Source organism: Pteropus alecto, unplaced genomic scaffold (genome assembly GCF_000325575.1).
Source record: "Pteropus alecto unplaced genomic scaffold, ASM32557v1 scaffold86, whole genome shotgun sequence".
NCBI lineage: Eukaryota > Metazoa > Chordata > Mammalia > Chiroptera > Pteropodidae > Pteropus > Pteropus alecto.
The window spans coordinates 16221941-16243241 of NW_006442109.1; the positions used below are offsets into that span (position 1 = coordinate 16221941).

Below are 21301 nucleotides of genomic sequence, written 5' to 3' on the forward strand. Positions count from 1 at the left end.
ACTACAAACTAATATCACTCATAAATATAAACGCAAAAATCCTTAACAAAATATTAGTGAGTAGAATTCAGCAATATATGGAAAGAATGATACACCATAACCTAATGGAGTTTATTTCATGGATTCAAGAGGTGGTTCAATATTTGAAATTCAGAAGAAAAATCACATGATCATATCAACAGATGCAGAAAAAGCATTCGATGAAATCAAACACCAGTTCATGATTTTTTAAAAAATTCTCAGAAAACTATAATTAGAGGGGAACATCTTCAACTTAATACAACAAAAGACCCACAACATTACATTTAATGGTAAAATAATGCTTTCCTCCTATGATTAGGAATAAGGCAAAGATGTCCACTCTCAGCACTCTTAGTCAACAAAGTACTGGAGTTCTAGTGAGCAAAATAAGGCAGGAAAAACAGCAAAAGTCATATAGATCAAAAACAAAGAAATAAAACTATCCTAATTTGCAGATGGTGTGGTTGACTATGTAGAGAATCCCAAGCGATCTACCAAAAAAAATTATTTTAGAACTAATAACATATTATATTGGCTTATCTGATAATGTCTAGATGCAAACAGAAGGCTTTTAAAGTTCTGTTCATCAAGGAATGATTTGGAAGGAATAAAAGAAAAATTCTAAAGACATATTAAAGAAAGTAGTTTTCAAGAGGAAGGGAGATGGCCCCAAGCCAACTGGTAGGAGCAACAAGGTCCTGGACCCACAGAGTACACAAGTTCACAGATGGATCAGTGGGAACCAAGAGTGTATCCATCTCCTCTTTAAAAGGCTATATAAATTCTCAGCTAGAGTATACATTTTTTAAAATGAATATTAGTTTTATTATCAAGGATGGGCCCTGAGTCATTTACATTATTCCTTCGATGTCTTTCCAATGGCATCTCTTCAAACTCCCACCCAAAGACCAGAAGAATCTTATTAAACTATGGTCCTATTTTCCACAGACAAACAACATTTGTAACTCTTTTAAGAATTAAATTCAATGCATATTGTCATACCCATGCTCAATAATATCAACAGAGAATCTCTAAAAATAGGAGGCAAAAAGAATACCCATTTTAGGTGACAAAAGGTACATTTACCATCTTCTAGTGTCTCATACTTCACATTTTATTTAAAAAGTCATTTATTTAGTAACCATGTATTTTTAATATTGTAACAACACCAACACTGGCCGCTCTTTATCTAGGATAACTGTGGGCCAATCCCCCTCGAGCAGATACCTCACCTGACATAACACAGAGCTCACGGCTTATCCTCCATCTCTGCTGTCTCCCTCTTACACCTCTTAGGGCCATCTTTTCTCCCTTTACCCTCTAGATCTTTGGCTCAAACTTCTGACTCCTCTGCCTTCTGATGCTCCAGTTTCCCTCACTTCCTATCCACACCACCTCTCACCCTCATCTTCCCCTTCACATCTTTCCTCGTCCTACCTCACCATGCCTACCTCACCTCCAGCTGCTATTGTCCCCCTTGCCTGTTTAAAATGCTGATTTTCTCTGTGCCTGAGCACTGGTCCCAGTCTCCAGTCCTCTCCCTTTGAGCTCCTGTCCTTCCTCTTCCACTTCTCCTTTTTTCTGGCTTGCTCTGTGTTGCAGTCCCGTCCTCCACACACTCCCATCTTGAGCCAGGTGCCTTTCCCAAAAGCACATGTATATTTACAGAGCATGTATTTCTTGCCTGAGTTAAAGTGACAGCCAGTGTACTAGAAAAAGCACTGACCAGAAACCCAAAACCTATATGCTAGAACCATCCTAACCATATCTAACTTGGTTAGAGCGGGTAGCTAGACTTCTACAGCAGCTCTTGACAGGGATATAACTGCATTGCTATGTCAGAGAGCAAGAGCTCCTAATACATCATCAACTAAGTCACCCCCTAATAAGTAAGCATCTACCTTTGGACCACCTTCATTAGTAGTCCAGGCTCATCCAACAGGTAACCAGAACTTTTCATCTTTCTTTCTTCATTGCTCTGAGGCTGGTTTCATTTCAGGGAAGGGACAGAGCAAATTTTATAGTGAGAGGGCCCCTCTCATTAAAGTGCCTTCTAGAAGCAGCAGGGCTGTTGACTGTACTGTTGAATTTTAATCAGTTTAACCTTCTCTTAGCACCAGAGGTAAAAGATTCAGAAGTGCTCAAGAAAAAGGGCTATGGATTTAAAATAGAGTGGGGTGAGGGGAGCCTCTTCACCTGTCATACCCACCAAATCCAAATGCCGTCCTACTGCCTCTCCTACAGGGCTTCTCCATCAATGTGGCTTTTGTTCTCTGACCACGACAAGCAGCTGCCCATAAAGCCAGTACCCCTGACCTGTGTGACATCGTTGTCTCATGAAAACTATGAATACGGTGAGCAAACAGTTCTCCACTGCTGGATGCAAACAGCACCGGATGTATAAGAATGTCAACTATAAATTCGGAGACAGAATTAACCTCTCAATAAGAAGTTATTTCTGAGTCATATTTTCCTATTAGTTAAATGCCAGGAGAAGCTTGACTAATTTCTACCAGAGTTTTGTCAAGGTCAACATTGGTGACTGCACAGAGGTATAGTAAATTATTAACCCCAGTTCTCTACTGGGCCCGAATCGTCCAGAGTTCACCGCCTGCCAGCCACGTTTTCTCCCTAGTTCAGCAGCAAGTTCACGGTACACAGCACAAGCGTCTGCTTCTGCCTTGAAAGGTCGCTAAGGCAAACGCAGGAAATGGCAATGAGTTGGGGCTGCAAGGGAAACGGTTCACAACAGGATGGGTAGAAGGAAGCCCAGCAGGCAGGGTGGGTGCCTGGCATCCTGACGTCTCAGAAACCAAATATCAAAGAAGCAGTGAGAATCTTCTCACACAAGGTCACAGGTTTAGAGACACGGATGGAAAATGTATGACCAAGCAGAGAGGACCCTGTGGGTTTCGCCTGTGCTGAACTCAAGTTCAGGGTCATATGTAGAAACTCAACTGGCTCAAAAGACTTCTCCACATGGACTCTACAGAACAAGGCCACTGCCTATTTTCCAGACCTTATTAATGCCTTGGCTCTTGCTCTAAAGCCATGAATTACTCAGTGTTTTCCAACTAAATTTGCAGGCATCTAAGTCTTTCCTGTGCTGTCATCTAGCCAACACTTTGCCTGGTACAGGACAGACATCTTCAGGCTCTTAGACAATTTAGAAATGGAAAAGACAAAGTTGTCACATCCTCCTATGCCGCATCTGCCCAAATACTTTCAGATTCATCTCTAATGCCACCTCCCCAGTCCTATTCCAAAAAGTCTTTGAAGCACATCCAGACCTTTTTTCTAACTATAAGTGGACTCAGAGTTTCCTAAATCCAGACACAGCCAGTATTTCCTCTCTCTGGACCACACACTTGAGAACATGTGCAGAAATTTAAAAAATAAAGCAAAAAGAAAGAAAAAGACAGGAGTGTTAGAAGAAGAAATATGTGCGCTTGGCCATATTCTCTCCTTTGTCTGTAAGTCCCCAAGGATAAGGCCGATCCATGACTTTGGAATTTCCTAGAAAAGGAATAAACCTCTTAGACCCAACCCCACCGAACTCCTATTCATCGCTGACAAAACATTACTTTATTCATTACTGTAAAAACCGCTGCAATCAGCCTGTGGAACAAACACTTTGCCCTTTATTTTCTCTTTCATGAAACTGACCTAATAATGCCGGCTCAAACGAGTTTCATTCCCTAGTGGTCACTAGGGCAGGAGGAGTTTTCCACTATATCTGCCTCTGACTTATTCCTACACGCATTTCCAGAATCCTAACATATGGTCATTTCGAACACGACTTGATCTGCAGCTCAACACTCACTAAACCACATCTGATCACTGCAGAGCTACCTACTACTCTAATGGTTTTTATCACATTATCCATCAGCCACCAGCAATGTGCCTAAATCCACATATCATCAGGTCAGTACCTCAAATATAGAAAGCACTCAAAGATATCCGTCAAATGAATAAGTACATGACCACACGAACAAATCTATTAACTATAGGGTAAGACCATGAAGCATACAAAAATGAACAGGAAAAGGGCTACTGATGTCTCAGAAGAGAACAATCCAAAATGTCTCATGCTCTGGGTTATGGTGTTCCCTCTGTCTGGAATGTCCTTTCCCACCCCTAGATCACCTTGTTAACTCTTGCAGCTCCCAAGACTCAATCCGGGCCTCATTCCTACTTAGGAATTTTTCCTGAATAGCCTACATGGAGTAAAGTCATCCCTGTTTGTACTTCTGCTTGATGTGCTATATAAAAGCCTCTCTAAGCCTGGATGCCATCACTCAGCAAGCCAAACCAGCAGCATCGACGTTCTTGTCCTGGGACTAGGCAGTGGGACAGCAGAAACCAACTTGTCCATCCCTGCACCCCAAACTTCACACAATGCTCCATGTGATGAGTGAATAAACAACTGCTAGATGCAAAGCAAAACACAATAACTGCTACAGGAGGGGCAAATGGCTCTGGGGATCTCAGGGAGAAAGGATAACAGCTGCTGGACCACCCGAAGAAGAAGGCATCTGAGCTCGGCCCTGAAGCACAGGCAAGATTTTAACTGGCAGAGACCAAGGCACAGGGGATGGTGAAGGACATTAGAGCTAGACATCTAATATGAGCAAAGAGACAGAGGAAAGAAGGCAGAGGGACCACCCAGGGGACATAGGGAGAAGTCCAGGAAGACACAGGAGAGCAAGCCAGAAAGACAGACTGAAGCTCGAATGTGTACCACCCTGGGAGGCAGGCACTGTTGGCATTATTTTACTAAGGAGAAAAGAGGATTCTGGGATCACAGAGTGGCTTGTCAAAAGTATTCAGTTATTCGGTCTATGCTAACCAACTATGTTTTAGGTCACACAGCAGGCATTTGTGTAAAACGAAAAGAATATATATATTCACACACACACACACACACACACACACACACACACACACACAAATATATACACAAACTTGTATATACAGATCCCAGTTTCAAAGAGCAACATTTAGGGGGTCAATGGGGGAAGGATTGTCCTGTGCATTGTAGGATGTTTAACAGCATCCTTGGCCTCCACCTACTAGATGCCACCCCTCTCCTCCAGTTGTGACAATCTAAAATGTCTCCAGACATTGCCAAATGTCTCCCAGGGCGAGTGGACAGAATCACTCCCAGCTGAGAACCAGCGACACAGATTATCTGCCAAAGAACATGTGAAGGGGTTGCCGTGATTGAAAGGAGGAAAGAGAATTGGGGGATCCAAAAAGGATCTTCCTGCCAGGAAGCAGTGGAAACAGGACCACAATTTCTGATGGCAAGCCTCTACTCTGGTCTGCTGTACCACACAGAATTCCAGATTGGAGGGGACTGCAAAGCAAAGGCCCAGTGTAGCAAGCATGGGGGGACAGGGCGCAAAAAGCAAGGGGGAAGCTACAATGTCTTTTATGACCTAGGCTTGGAAGTCGCACTCCACCATTTCCTATAGTTACAGGCCTACTCTTCACAGGAAGGAACTACAAAGGAGAAGAGTACCAGGAAGCATGGGTCATCTCAGAGGCTGGCTCCCATAAGGGCCTTATCCATCCTGATCGTGCTTTGACACCGTAGATACTTCTGCTTCTCATCTAATGGGGTTAGAGCTTATGACATGTTCCATTTTCTGCTTAAAGCGATCAAATAATAGTGCCAAAATTTTCCACCAGGTAGGAATCTACTTAATGATCTTGGCAAGCCTTCTTTAGAAAAAATATTCATCAGGCAGAGATTAGAGGGTCAGAGAGAAAATAGAGGATCAGAGAAAACACAACACAGATTGAGTAGGATTTCTGATAAACATTATAGCGTTTTTCTGTTTCAGATGTTAAGAATTCAACGATTTGCAATATTATAGAGGCTGTAATCATCCTTAGCTGTTTAAAATAGCCTCTCTCATTACACTGCCCAGTTCTGTGGGTTGAGTATTTCCATACCTGGAAATGCATCTGATTACTGGCCCTTAGTGGCTGCCACTCCTGCCTATCCCGCACTTTCGGACTCTGGATGGTGTCCACAGATGGTTCAGAGATCTCAGAACATTCATTCCATTTGGGGAGATACGCAAGCACCTTCACTCAGTTATTCTCTCTACTTCTATAAATGTTTAAAGGTATTTCCAGCACTAAGATATTATAACAGCCTTATTAGACAAGAAACAAATGAAACCTTTCCTCCTACAGACCTCACCACCAACATACCAAACTTTTCCCCTCATCCAGGATCCCTCTCCACCCTCATCCACTGGCTCACAGATACGGTTTACAAATTCAGGCAACTGGCATCTAGCAAAGAGCAAACCCTCGCAAACAAAATGGGGCCTTCCATGACCCTGCTCTCTTCCCTTTCTGCCCTTCAGAGAGGAGGCAATTCAGAACCCCTTTAAAAATGGAACTGCATTACTGAAGAGACCTCAAGAGCTCATGCCTCCATCTTAAGTGGCAGCATGAACAAACCATCCCAGGGCATTCCGCCTTACTCGTAAAGATCAGAACAGACTAAAAAAACTCTCTCTCTCTCTCTCTCTCTCTCTCTCTCTCTCTCTCTCTCTCTCTCTCTCTCACACACACACACACACACACACACACACACACACACACACACACTGTTGAAAAGTCTTTCATGACATCTATCGCTCTTAGAAAAAAGAACAAAAACCTTAGGATGCGCACAGGCCTGCATGAGCTGCTCCCTACTTTCCTCTCTGTTTCCTCTCACACTAGACTTTCCATCGTCCTTCACAGCTCAGCCTCAGTGGCCTCCACGTAACATGTTGAATTGACAAGCTCCCTGTGAGGTTTTCTTTAAACCTAGTAATTCCTATTCATCCTTCAGAATTCCATCCTCGTTTCCCTCAAGGAAGTTTCCCAACCCTCCTATTTCAAAGGGTTTATCACGGCTGAATGACACATTTATACATATGATTAACTGAATAATGTCTCTCTCCCCTCTTTTGTCCATTTATTTCCACAACCCAGCACAGTGCCTGGCAAAAGTGAGATGCTCAATAGATAGTTGCTTCATTAATTAATGACTATAAGTGAACTAGTTCTTAATAGAGATTCCAAAACTCTGTATCAAGAATTCATTCCCAACAATTGAGACAGAAACTATTTAACGTCAGATCTCCTGAGTTACTGAAGCCTCATCCGCTTGTCATTCCCCATTACAGGGGGAAAGTGGGCACTCCCTCTCTTCCCTCTTCCCAGTGGCCTTGGAGCCTGTGTCTGGCGAGGCACAGACAGCATGAGCTCGAGACCAGGCCGTTCTGTTGCCCTTCTTAAGGCCAGGGCAAAGTTTTTAACTTCCTTCTCTACCCAGTTAAGTTTCAACACTTTCTCTTCACACTGCATGTGAATTTGCTGTGATTTTCTGAATCATCTGAGAGCCCTGTTTCCACCACCTCTCACACTGGCGCTTCAGGAAAATGCCCTCCTGCTTAACTGCACTCCTGAGGCTTCAAGGTATCATCATTAAAACCTGTCAAATGTCCTGCCTATCCCTGTGGGAGGAATCTTCCTCATGGGAATTCACCATCAGTTCTCCTTCCTTCACTGCGATGCTCTCCACAAAACAGCAAGAGCTAAGTTTACTCACCTAAAGCCATGACAGCGGACCCGAAAGGACAGCTCCTTCAATGCTGTCATCCTAACCAGGAAAGGTAGAGGCCAGCCTCATACATATTTCCTTTTATGAGATCCTACTCTCCAGAAATCTTAACTATAACTGAAATCTAATCGATTTTTTTAAATAAATGGAATCTATTTTAACTCGTCACCCATGTCAACATTCTTTTTTTGTCTTGCTTTTAGACCATTTAAACTTTCTAGCAATTCTACTTGTTAACTCTGAGTTTACCAAAAGGAGTTGGGTAGAAAGGTATGATAATGTGTATGATTTCTGGAGAGGTCCTGAGAAAAGGAAGTATCTTTGTCATTTCTAATTCTCACGTATTTGGGACGAAAAAGCCACTTAGGGTGTCAAGCTGCAGAACTGATGTGCTATTTCTCTCCTGAATTTCGCCATCTAAGCCTTTTCCTGAGCTCCTACACTGCGCATGCCTCAACCACAGCACCTGTAACTTTATCATAATTTGGTTTGCATGTCTTTCTTCCCACAAGACTGTAAAAGATCCTCGAAGCTGGAGACCACAGTCAAACGTTTGATGAAAAATAAATGGGCATGTCTGAGACTCTTATTCTGTCTTCTACAACTCACAGCAAGTGGCCAAGGCAGCTCGGTTAAATCATCAAAAGTGAAGTACAGAGATGTCCTGTTTACTTCCACTCAGACCCCCTAACAGGCTGATATCAGGACCCAGGCCCCTGGAATCAGAGTCACAGCAGGGAGCAGGCTTATCTAGGGCTTGGATGGAGGGTTCAAAAGAAACATCCTAGGACATCACACAGGCCTCTTATTTAGCTACTTTTAAATCAATACAAAATGCAGAAAAGCGATGCAGTTATTAAAAGCTGTAATCATTAAGAGAGTCATTTCTGGGGAGAAAAAACTAGAGAGAAAAAAAAATAAAAGGAAGGAGACCTTTTTTAACCTTGAATCTTTCCCATTTTACTTTTGCCGATGAATAGTGATGTGCCATTCTGGGCCCAAGTGTGTCTGCAAAGTAGAGATATTTTCCTTTACCTGGGCACCTGACTTCAAACCCTGCTGCTTCTCCCCCTTGCAACTGTCGCCATTCAGAGTAAGTTGATTATCTGAAGTTAAAAGCCTGAGGAAATAAGAATTTTTTTAGTTTCCCTCGCTAACCTGGCTCTCTTAGAAGAGACAAAAATGAGATTTTCCACTGAATTGCCCTGTCTTAAGGGAGGTAATTCCATTGATCCTGAGATTAGCACTGGTTTTATCACCTGACCCTCTGTTGACCTAATGCTTTGAAAAAAAAAAAAACATTCACAGACTGGCAGGAAAGAGGGAAGGAAAATTCTAGAAGTGATATGAGAAAGGAACACCCAAGCACATATTCATCTTTATAAGATTGAATGACATTTCCAAATTGTTTGGTGAAACACAAACATACAGCCATAATTTGAACAGTTTTGGAGAGAAAAAAAGTTTCAACGTTATTTAATTTGAATAAAATTCCTATAAGAGTTATAGACTATACGACACGGGTATAATGTTTGAATTTACACTGTGAGAAGCAGAACAGGATAAAAGTACAGAGACTCAGTATGTAAATGTATAATGCACAAACAGGCTGCTTTTAGAAATTTCTCAAATATATAATTAATTAAGCCAAATATAATGAATGCTCTTTCCGTTGCTTTCCTGTTTCTGGACTTGTCTGCTTCTCTTCAGGTCTCTACATCTGTGTCCTACTCTTTTTTCCTATAATTCTAAGCCCCTGTTTTCTTCTCTTTGTCCCATCAAAGTCCCCCAGGAGTGTCTCCCCACCGTCGTGGACTCGCTCACCACCCTACCTATGACAGGGCCACCCTGCCTCTCACTAGCCACCTTCCCCCAGAGGCCCCACTGGAACTTCCCATTCCCAGCAAGGCCTCCTTCCAGGCACCCAGGTGCAACACCTTGGGGCACCCTGGACTGAACTTGTCTCTCCTTTCCCCCTCACCCCAGTCACTGTGCCCCTGTGGGGTTTCTCAAGCCAGTCCTGCCTCTCCCCAGACCCTGCCTGATCCCATGCCTTATTTCTAACCATTCTTCAAACTTCTAACTTCTCCTACCTCCAGGTCACACCACTGCAAAGTCATGTCCCTATTAGGTCCCTAACAGAAAAACATCAAGTGCTCCCTCACCAGTTACAAACCTCTCATCTGACACAGTAGTATGGTATTTAAACCGTCTTCACAATCTCACTCCACCTCATATTTTCTATCTTAAATCTTCATGGGTTAAAAAACAAAAAAACAAAAAAACTTTTTATTATTAAAAAAATTCAAACATTAGGAAAAGTAGAAAGTATGGTATAACTAATTCTTACTTATTCAGCACCCAGTTTTAACACTTTAACAGCACGTGGCTAATCTTGTTTTATCCATACCCCCACTCACTTTCTCCGCCAAGTGCATTATTTTAAAGCAAATTCCAGATAGCCTATCATTTCGCCCATAAATCCCTTAGTAAGTTTCTTTAAAAGATAAAGACTCTTTAAACAATACTATCACCCCTAAAATTTTTTTTCATTATTTCTTAATATCATTAAATATAGAGACAATGTTTAAATGTTCCCAGTGATCTCAAATATTTATTTACAGTTGGTATGAATTGGGACCCAAAGATGGTACATGCTTTGGATCTGGGTCCCTATCTCTTAAAAGTCTCTTTTAATCTGTAACGACCGTAATGTCTATGGTTCCACAAGGCTCTGGCCCAAACACACATCTCACTTTCCCACCTACAAGGCGTTGCTCATTGCCCATACCCAAAACGTCCTCGGCCTCCGTGCTCACCTGTCCAAATACCACTCACTGTTTCACAGCTCAACCTACACATGCCCCCTCCATGAATCCCTTCCTGTTTGCCATCTCCTATAGACTTTTTTCCCACCTTACTTGGGGCCTTTGTTCTTTCCTACTCTGTGATCAGCTTGAGTATTACTGATCTCCCCTTCGATCTTCTGGAAAGCAGATTTATCTGATTTATCGTCACAACCCTCATATAACTTGGCACGATGCCTTGCACTTGGCACTTGTTCAGAAGTAAATTTGTAAATGCTGTATCTCATACATCTTCATCCTCTCTCCTCTTCTCTTCTCTGTCATTCATTCACTGAAGAGATACTTATTGCTTAAGTGCTACATGTTGGGCACTCTGAAAGTGCCCAATGGTCCAGAAAGGATACCACCCAAAACAAAATCAAGCGGTTCTTTTATCATCTCCCAAATACCTGCAGCTTTTAGACGCAAAAGTAGTCTTTCCAGGATCAACATTAACATTATGATATTGCTCCCAACAGACAAGATTTGTTCATTTTCATGAGAAACAATTGTAATTCATAAATGAGGCCCAAAACAGTCTAATGCCTGTCCTTGGAATTTTCGGGACTCAATCCATGAATATATACGGAATTTTCAGGACTCAATCCATGAATATATACGGAATTCCTCTAATCCAGGAATATTTATGGAACACCTGTGAAGTGCCACGCACACTGGAGAAGCCTAGTGGAAAAACTATGATGGTCCTTAGCCTGACAGGGAAGAGAAAACCGAGAACAAAATTTTCAATAATACCAGGTCCCTGGAAACTGTAAGGTCCTTGAGGGAGCCAAGGAAGCTCCTGGAGGAGCTGGAATTTGAGCTAAGCCTCCTCTCTGAGAAATTTGAAAACAATAGAGTCTGCACTTCTCTTTTGCACAAGAGTTGGAGAAAGAAAAGGGTAGGGAAGAAAAAGACAAGCAACAGCTATGGATGGTCATCACTCTATTCCCAGGCGGTAGTCATGAACATCCCCATCAACTGTCTGGTTCTGCATGCGGATTCCAGCCATGGCCACAAACCAAGGAGAAAGAGATACTATTTAAAACTGGAAAAAGTATAAATGGATGTAACAAAGAAAAAACATGTTATAAAATAAAGTGTTACAGATCGAATCCCCTTTGTAGCGGACTATGAAGATCCATTTCTCTGTGGGAAGGGAATGAAAGTAGCTCACCTAATGAGCAAATGGGACCTGCTCTGCAGAAGAGGCACAGCTCATTCTGCTGCACGAGGAAGCCCCACACAATCAAGGCGCTCACAAATTCTCTGTTGAGCGACCAATCTGTTCTTTAAAAAGCGAGGCTATTTGGGTCTACAAAAACCACTTTACAAAGTATCTGTTTGGAATATCTATAAAATGTTCTTAATATACTTTGACAGATTTCACCAAATGTTCTAGTAATTTAAAACTGTTAGTGCTCAAGCTCAGACCAGGATGAAATACTTGTTATTTGACCATGATAAAATAGCACTTTAGGGGTTTTTGGCCCTGGGGCAGCGGAAAAATTTAGAAAAATTGATGACAGGAGGTTGGGCTGCCTCCTAAGACTTAGCAAGGAAATAAACTTTGTAATGCAACGCAGTTCCTTCATGAAATGTCAGCTTTTAGTCACAGTGTTGGGTGAGTCCTTTCTCAAGGCAGGAAAAGCATAAAGGCTAATGTACAGATTTAAGAAACACTCTTTACCAAGTTAAAAAATTATATTTAATTCACTCTCTTCCAAGTAGTTAATAGAATAATCTTAAAATTCTATTATATAATACCCACATGTAAATAATATAACAAAAAGGCAGCATCTGTCTACTAAATTGACATAATTTTTTCCATTAAATACGCTTCTGCTACATTTGTTCGGTAACCACCTTCAGAAGCAAAAGCTAAGGTGTAAAAACACAATCATGATCTTCTTTAAGAAACTACAGGAAAGCTCAAAAGTAAGGCACAGAGATCCCAACAGTAACAGTAGAGTTCCTAAAAGACCCCCCAATTCATCGTCAGAGAAAATCCAACAGGAATCACATGACAGGGCCTGATAACCGGTTAAGAGGAGAATTTGTCCTCCATTTACTTTTACTCATTAGACGTTGCACAATGTGACTGACTGTGTACCAGGCACTGTGCTAAGCTCAAGGGACAAAGATCACACACTGTCAGCCTGCAGATGGGCTTGTCTTGGTCTATGTGATTTTTTTTTAAAATAATTTAAAGCACTGCTTACAAGTCAGGAGATCTCACACCAACATCCAGATATCTGGCTTCTCTCTCTAAAAATTGAAATATCTAGCAACATGGGCCCAGCATTCCTACACTGGCAACTCTGAGCTAAAGCAGAGAAACAAATGACCTTACACAAATGACCAGCTTGTTACAGTTCCCACCTACTGTCACCCCAACAACATACCTAGAGCTTCACTCATTTATGTCCTTATCTGGGTCCTGAGGTATTTGAGTTTGCCACTCCCAGTCTAGGGGGAAAAGAGGGTGGGATTAAAAATGGCCCCTGTGCTTAAAAAGCTCAGTCTAATGGAGTCCTCAGACATGATGATAAATTACAACACAGTATGATACGAACTAATCACTCCTGGTAGAGGAATAACCAGGGTGCACCAGAAACCCTAAGGAAGGTGGGCTGATTCTGCCAAGGAGAGTGGGGGTATCTGGGGCACCTCCAAAGAAGGGGGGACATGTGAGGAGGGCCCTGAAAGATGAGAAGAGGTTGGTCAGGCGGAAAAGTGGAAGGAAGTCACTCCTCATATGCAAAGAGGTGAGAGAACTAAAATAATATGGAGTTTTCTGGAGACAAGGTTAGGAAGAGAAGGACTTTTATTGCCTCCCATGCTAATAATTTTGAACTTAAGTCTAGGGAAACAGGAAGCCAAACAAGTTGTTTAAACAACAACAACAAAAATAGATGCTGGCAGCAGTATAGACTGTGATCTAGGGCAAAGAGCCTTGCTGGAACGCACCTCCCTGGATGTTAAGGTGAATTTCTTTGTGTTAGCTTCCTGGTGCTCAGAAACCTTACATTGTCTACCAGTGATATATGCCTTGGCTAACTCACCTGTTACTTCCTTCACAGACTGATGTGGGTCAATGCAGTTTTCTTTCTTAAACTGACATAACAAAAGTGCTGTGAACCAACATATAATACTGACCTTCAAAAGGGTCAAAATGCAATAGCCTACGCCTCTACAGATTATCTCGACTCCTATAACAAAGATACCCTCTTTCACCTACCCTTCCCCACTTATAATATCTGTGACGGTGGAGGACACAAGTTTAATTTTCCTTAGAGTCAAATCACTATAAACGTGCCTGAACACCATCCTCCGCTACGGCCAATGAATGTAGCATGTTAACTCGAGCTTTGATGCAGTGTCTGGAGGTGATACAGACATGAAGGGCTCAAAGGAGAATCATTTTACTCATTAGCTGTTTGGCATGTCCCCCATGAAGCAGCAGCACATAAAGGCCAATGGCAAGGACATCGAGCTGTAGCACAGAAGGGAAATGAGGTGGAAAAAACATACATCCCCTCCAAGCAATGAAAATTCAATCAGTTTTGCTTTTCTCCCTCAAACTAAACTATATCTCAAAAGAAGCTAAGATAGGCAAATCAAGAGAGACTTTTAAAAAAAAAAAAACTGTCTCAGTTATAATAACCCCAAAAAGGCTATTTCCCAGACTTTTTATTGTTATAACAAACAAACCCATCTTTCACTTCCTGTCATTTGTAATTACTGTGCCATAATTGAAAATCAGTGAATCACTATGGAGCTTAGCGGAGGGAGGGCCTCCTAGCTCTGAGCTGTCACTGAAATCATCACAGGATAAACAAACAATATCGAGAGTTCTTAAACATCATCCTTGACCTATACATTGCAGAGACTAAAAAAATTATACTCTGTAATTCCCCTCTATCCCTAAAGATGGCATGATATTTCAAAGCATTTTTCCCTTCAAAACTGCTTTTCTCTTCTTCAACAGCCAACATGAGCCCTGCACCAAAAGACTTCAACATAATTTAGAAACTATTTGTAGGAGCCAAGAATTCAATTAAGAGAAAAATTATCTTGCAAGGGTTTGGGCAATTCAGCCAATTAACCCTCTCGTAACTTTGCTGAGCAAAGAACCTAGATCGTCTAACAAAAGGCTTCACAAGTTAGAAGGAACAGGCTAGGGCAGGGGTGAAGGATTCCAGAAATCTGGGTCCTGTCTGCACTCCTGCCCCTTTAGCAAAGCCACATGATGCCCCAGGCCTCTGACCTGTAGGAACACCTAGAGCAGTCCAGATCTCTGCTCCGCAAGGGGCTACAGAACTTCTAGAGTCCACTCGTGGGCCTGTAACTCCCACCTTGCATCACAGCATTTAAACAATGTCCTTAAAAACGTTAAGTTTACAGACTTAAAACAGCCGACAGCAGCGCCGTCGAGCTCAGTCTCTGTGAGCAGGCCCTATTTCCATGATCTGATGAAACCGAGTTTCACTCTGTAACGAACAGGAAGGAAGACAACTGGCATCGGTGTGGGAGAGGCGGTCCCGCGCTGTCACCTGTTCCCAAGCTAGCTTCTCTTGCCCCATCCCGACTCCCGCTATGGTCTGACCGACCAGTTGGGTCAACTCACCTTGGTCGCTTCTTCCACACTCTCCCTCAGGGCCTGCAGCTCGGCGTCATACTGCTCCTTCAGCTTCTCCATCTCCTGGTCGTGACTGGACACCTCTTCCTTCAGCGCTCCCTTCAGGGCGGTGAGTTCACGCTCCCGCTTCCTCAAAAGGTCTTCCTGCTCCTCTTTGGCGATAAGCAGATCTTGAAGGTCCTGTTTTGACTGTAAGAGTTCCTAAAGAAAAGGAACAGGACCAGGCGGGTGGAGATTAACCATCTTTGCCAAGCGGCCTTGCTCTCCCCTCCAGTTCAGCCACCCAGATGAGCGGCCATACTGTCACCGGCCCTCGCCCTCGCTCCTTCCTCACACTACACATCAGTTTAGGCCTTTCACTCCTCGGAGGCCATCGTTCCCCTTGATTTGACTATCTTAGCTTTTTTGAGATTTGAGGGGGGAAAGGGTAAGTGATTTAATTTTCATTGCTTTGAGGGGACATGTCTGTCTCTTCCACCTCATTTCATTTCCGTGCAATGGCCCGTGGCCCTTGCTGTTGGCCTTTATGTGCTGTTGCTTCATGGAGAACATGACAACTTGCTGTCCTTACTTACTTCACACACCCCTGAAACCCTTAATCCATGATGCTAGTGCTGGGGCTGACCCTGCCCCATTCTCCTTCTACTTGAGCAGGGCAAAACAGTCACATTTACTCCTCAGCTGCTAAGAGTTCATCAGGAAAGTCCCAAAACTGGGGCAACGAGTTCCACAGCAAATCGCATTACCTAGACCCAAGTGTGTTCTGCCAAAAGCTCAGCCGGAATTCCTTTCGCTTCGCCATCCTCGTCCTAGACCTCCTCCAGCTCACAACCCACCCTCTCTAGCAGACACCCTTACTGCACCCTCAGCCAGGACTTGGGCACAACTGCCTCAGCTTCCTCCCACCCCAGTTCTTCCTGAACTTCAGGCCTTCTCCCCAACACGAAGCCACTTTGCAATGAGCTGTCTGTCCCTTGCCAGCCTGCTCCAAGTTTTTGCTCTATCAGTTATCTCTTTTTTTGTGTGTCATTTTGTTCTTTTGTTTCCTTGTATCTATAGGATTTAAGAATCCCCTAAGTCAAAGGTGAAAAAAAACAAAGAAAAAAAGCTTTACCACCAAACTTTTTAAAAGTATAATTTCTACTCCTTAATCTTTTGCTTACATGGCTTTTGTCCCTACTCCAATAAGACTGCCCCCTCCAAGGTCATAGTGACCTCTTAATCACCACATCAAATAGTCTCTTCTCAGTCTTCACTTTTCTTGACCCCTCTTTGATACTCCTCACCTGTCTCCTTAATATTCCCTCCTGCCTGGAAGTTCAAAGACACTACATTCTCCTGTTTTCTTCCCTCAAGCTGCTTTTTCTGTGACAATCTTTTCTGGCTTTTCTCTCTCTCTTCCCAAAAGCTAAGATGATCCCCAAGAATGCAACTTTGCATTCTTTATTCTTTTTTGGCAGGCTCATCTATTTTTCTCCAACTATTAATTTTACATAAAATAACTCCCAAACCTTTACCTCCAATTCTTACCTAAATTCAGACCTGCACTTCCAATGACCTGCTCAGCACATCCAGCTGGATGCCCACGGGCACCTCAAATTCAGTAGGTTTTATTTTTCTTTTCAGTGAATTCATCATGTTCTTTCCTTTCCTATTCCTTTGTTTTATTATTCTTGTGAATGGCACCACCTACTCAGGAGCTTAGCAGCAACCTTGACCTCTTTTGTCTTTGTCGCTCACGACCAAAACGTTAGTTCTGGAACATCTTCGATTCTTTCCCTCACCTCCCTGGTTTAGGCTCTCAGCACCTCCTGCCCAGGTGGTTTGCAATAGCCACCCAACTGCTCCCCACATCCAGTCTCTCACCTCTGGTCTCTATGACATTATCCACATGGCAACAACTTCTCTCTCAGTTCCCACCTCTCTCTGCCTTTCAGAAAATCTCTGAAGACTCAAATATAATATGACCTCCTCCAAGAAGTCTTCCTTGAATCCCCTTCTTGAATACCCATTTTCTTTAGATGTACTTAGCACAGCACTTAACACTTTTACCTTACAGTCTATATATTTATTTTCTTATCTCCTCTGCTATATCATCAGCTCCCTGAAAGAAAAATATAGGTCTGATTTATTATATTTTTGATTAATGGATCAATGATATCGGGAATGTGTCTGTTCTGCATATAAATGTATTAACATGTGCAGTACAGCAGGAGTGTGGAGATACCAGCATTCTAAACCAGTCTTTTTCACTGATGGCTTTTGAGTAAATATACATCCTGTTCTCTGGGAACTCCTGGGGAATCGGAGGAGTGGTTGCCACCCAGGAAACTGAGCCCTCAGAGATAAGCTACTTTCCATTCAAGAAGTGTGTCACTGATGAAGGGATAAAAATATTCATATCGATTTAAGTGTAACTGACAGTGTAACCTCTTTCCTTTTCTTTAGGACATGCACATCCAATGAATCAGGGGAACCTCTGCAATCCCAGGGTAGAGCTGCAATGCACAGACCAAGATTTAGCCCTTCAGAAATCTAGCTACAGGCATCGATTAATAAGCTCAGATGAAACATCAAGAGATTCATCCAGGTAGCTAGGGCAACTCTGGCTCTTCCAAAGGACCAAACACAGAACACAAGCAAATCTCATGAAAATATACCCCATCTTAATTTTATCAAAGGAGACAGTCCTGCTGTCACTGCCCAGCCTCCCCCCCACCCCCGCCCCTTAAGGAGTAATAGAGACTCCCCCCGTCTCTGTTGCTATTGGCTCCTCTTTTAGGTCTTCCTGAAGCCTCCTGCCAGCCTCTTCACCACAGCCCTTGTGAATCTAACCCTTGTTTCCTGCTCTCTCACACGTTTCTCAATTGTTTTGACGATAAGGCAGTTCCTTTTCCCACACTTATCTTTTCCAGAACATATCTGTGTTTTGAGTTGCCTTTTGTGTTCTGCTGTCAATGCATGTCAAGAACCTAGGTTTCTATGGTTCATTCTACACTGACATGCTATTATCTGGGGCTGGGGCTGTTGCTTAAGTGGACTATGTTGCCTAAATCCAATCAGATTACACCTCACCGTATCACTTAGTAGCACCTGAAGTTTCCCAAGGTAGAGACCAAAAAAGTGCAGATTTCAAAAATTTCACTTCACTACCTCAGTGGCTTCATTAACAATTATACCAAGCCAAAAGAGGGAGAGAAAATATATAAAGTTAACACCATTAGACATGCACATGCCTCTATAGACTCCAATTAAAGAAAACAAAGAGAAACTTGGGCCACTCAGAATCAGTGCTTCTAAAACTTACATGCATCCAGGTTAGTTGCTTACATGAAAACAGCCAGGAGATAAAAACTCAGTGTGTGTGTATAAAAGTTGACTGCGTTTGGTACTCGCTACATAATAAGACTTGTGCTAAACATTTCCAAAAATCCTGGGAAATGAATATTATTATTCTCGTTCATAAATGAAAAAAACAAAAACGAAAAAAAACTGGAGCTCTGAGATGCTATCACGCCTAAGATTTCATAACTTAATAACTGGTATAACTTAACAGAGCCAAGACTGGGACCCAAATCAGATACCAATGGCTGTTCTCTTTAGCGCCCAGCCTCTGCAGGCCTGACAACAAAATTACACACTCGGGAGGGGCTGCGGAGCAAGCAGTTACACTGTGCTCAATCTCTCAGATGCAAACAGAACAGAGACCTGTGTTTGTCTGGAAGTGCCTGTAAGAAGGTCCACGATTTTAAACTAAAGCAAAGAAACATGACCAGAACCTAAAAAGACAAGAAGGAAGAAAAGTTGAGAGAAAAAGAAGGTGCTGTACACTCTGGGGCTCGGCTGTTATTAACAGCAGCTATAAAACACTGGACGACAGGTGCACTGAGAAGCACACACCAGAATGCCCAGAGCAGCAACTTACTTGCCCACAGAGAGCTTTATTTCACATACCATCTATTTACAGTATTCCATGTCAAAACGAGGAAAATACTGATCTAAACCCTCTTCGGCATAAATGCTTCCCAGAGGTTCTACACAGGGTCCCTATCTCTGGCCCATGCTCAATGAAAAGGTAAGTAAAAGGTTTTACAACAAAACTGTAGCTAACTAAGAATTATCCAACTTTTTCTTCCAGAAAATTGGCCTAGAAAGGATAACAGGGTTGGTGAGAAATGTGATTTTTTTAAGTTGCTTTTTCATTAAAATTTGTATAATGTTCAGTAACATCACAACAGGTGCATTGAGAAAAAGTTAATAATTTATGTTATTTTAGAGACCTCATTTTTGAGCACAGTCTATCCACAGATCAACACAATTTCATAACCAAAATATTTTACTGATAAAGATTTGCATCTTGGCAAATGCCAGGGATAAAACACCACATGGCTGCTAGAGTGAGGCCCAGCTGTCAGTACTGCAGGAGCCCATCAAAGATGATGGTCAGTAACTGGAAAACTCCACTATCATTTCACTTAGACGTCTGATGTTTTTACCCATTTCCTTTGGAATGGAGGCAAACGCATTTATGGACAAAGAAGTTGTTCTATAACCACTTTTGTAACTTGAGTTAAAAATAAAAATTCAGAACTATCAACTGTTTAAGAATAAAAATATTGTCCTATTGTTAGTTAGTCAACTATGTGGCTCATCCAGAGAAAACTGTTTCTTTCTTCTTTCTTTCCTTTTTTCGAAATTATTTTATTCTCTCTTAATGTTACTTTACTGGTTCCATAGAGGGGCCCGATATTATTTAACAAAATGTAAAGTAGTATTAGAAGAGATTTCATGAAAACTCTTGTGCATTGTTCATGCCTCACAAAATATAGGGCCTTCAGCCTTTTTCAGACATTCAAAAGCACAAGCGTTTAATGTTCATTGTGTTTAAGTGTCTGTTCTAAGCCAAATGCCATGAAAACTTGGCCACAACTGTACTCTGTTATCAGATTCCCCAGGCCACTTCTTATTAAGATATGAAGAATAAATTGAAAGTGATAAGGAGATGGAGTCTATTTTATTAATGATAGAGAAACCACAGAACATGTTTTAATATTGTTGACAAGTCAAAAGCAACTGATTAAAAACAGTGAGACTGATTTTCCAGAGGGAGAGTATCCCACTTTGGCATAGAAAAGGTTATTGAGCCCTAACTCAGTCTTCAGAAAGGCAGCAGCAAATGATGTGTTTCCTGTTACAGGACTAGACAACCAGAAAGCCAGTAATATCAGGAGTATGTTTAAGAAAAGATGTGTTCTGTTTCTCTTTCCTGCTCTCCTTATCAGCCTCTGCCTGAAAATACGTCACCAAAACCGAGGCCCACCTCTTCATCCAATTACCACTATAAAATGTCAATAAACTAATTAATTAAATTTTGTTCATTAATATAGGCACAGTATAGTGTGTTTAAAGAGGCAAAGAAGCATATAGCTCATTTCAGAATTATTTCCTTTTCTTAAAATAGTGCCATTTTTAAAATAATATAAATGCTGAAATTTATTCATTTGCTCTGTTGCCTGGCACTGGGCTAGTCAATAAATGAAAGTAGCAGCAAAGACAATATGTTATTGAATCAGCTGGCTAGTAGAAGAAAGAGAGATACAAAAATAAAGTAAAGTGTGCTAAAATAAGGAATTTTAGTTTTAAAGTTATTTAAAAGAATAGAGGGTATTGAGGGAAAGGGCTAATAACAATCATAAATTGAACTTACTGGGAAAATTGGGCAACTTAAGAGACTTCTCAATAGCTAACATAACATCTTTCCCTTTTAGAATCAATGAAGTGTACACACAAGGAATCATAGAATACGGCAAAGCCTTACCTTCTATTTAAATTTGTTTCTGAAGCTACATTTTTATTAAAAGCCATAAACTGCACAGTAACATCATTTCTGGAAAATTATCCTTAGGATATTCTTCTAAAGAAGTAAAAGGATACATGTAAGAAATGTGCACCATACTTTTTCATAACTTAAAAAAAAGAAACAACTTAAATATAGGAGGATGGTTAAATATATTGTGATTTATCTCCTTAAAAATGAAATTTCAGTCTATGGCCATGCCACCCTGAACATGCTCGATTTCATCTGATCTCGGAAGCTAAGCAGGGCCAGGCCTGGTTAGTACTTGGATGGGAGACCACCTAGAAATACTGGATGCTATA

The 21301-nt window shown here is 41.8% G+C and overlaps 1 protein-coding gene and 1 pseudogene across 1 annotated transcript in view; one reads left to right on the top strand and one right to left on the bottom strand.

The window, feature by feature from the left end:
- Window positions 1-21301, bottom strand: part of CGNL1 (cingulin like 1) — a 92735-nt gene that overhangs the window by 60501 nt on the left and 10933 nt on the right. Inside the window, 1 exon segment of the mRNA XM_025038883.1 lies at window positions 15131-15343. Coding sequence (XP_024894651.1) covers window positions 15131-15343 — 213 coding nt within the window.
- LOC112469787 lies at window positions 21187-21301 on the top strand (annotated as a pseudogene).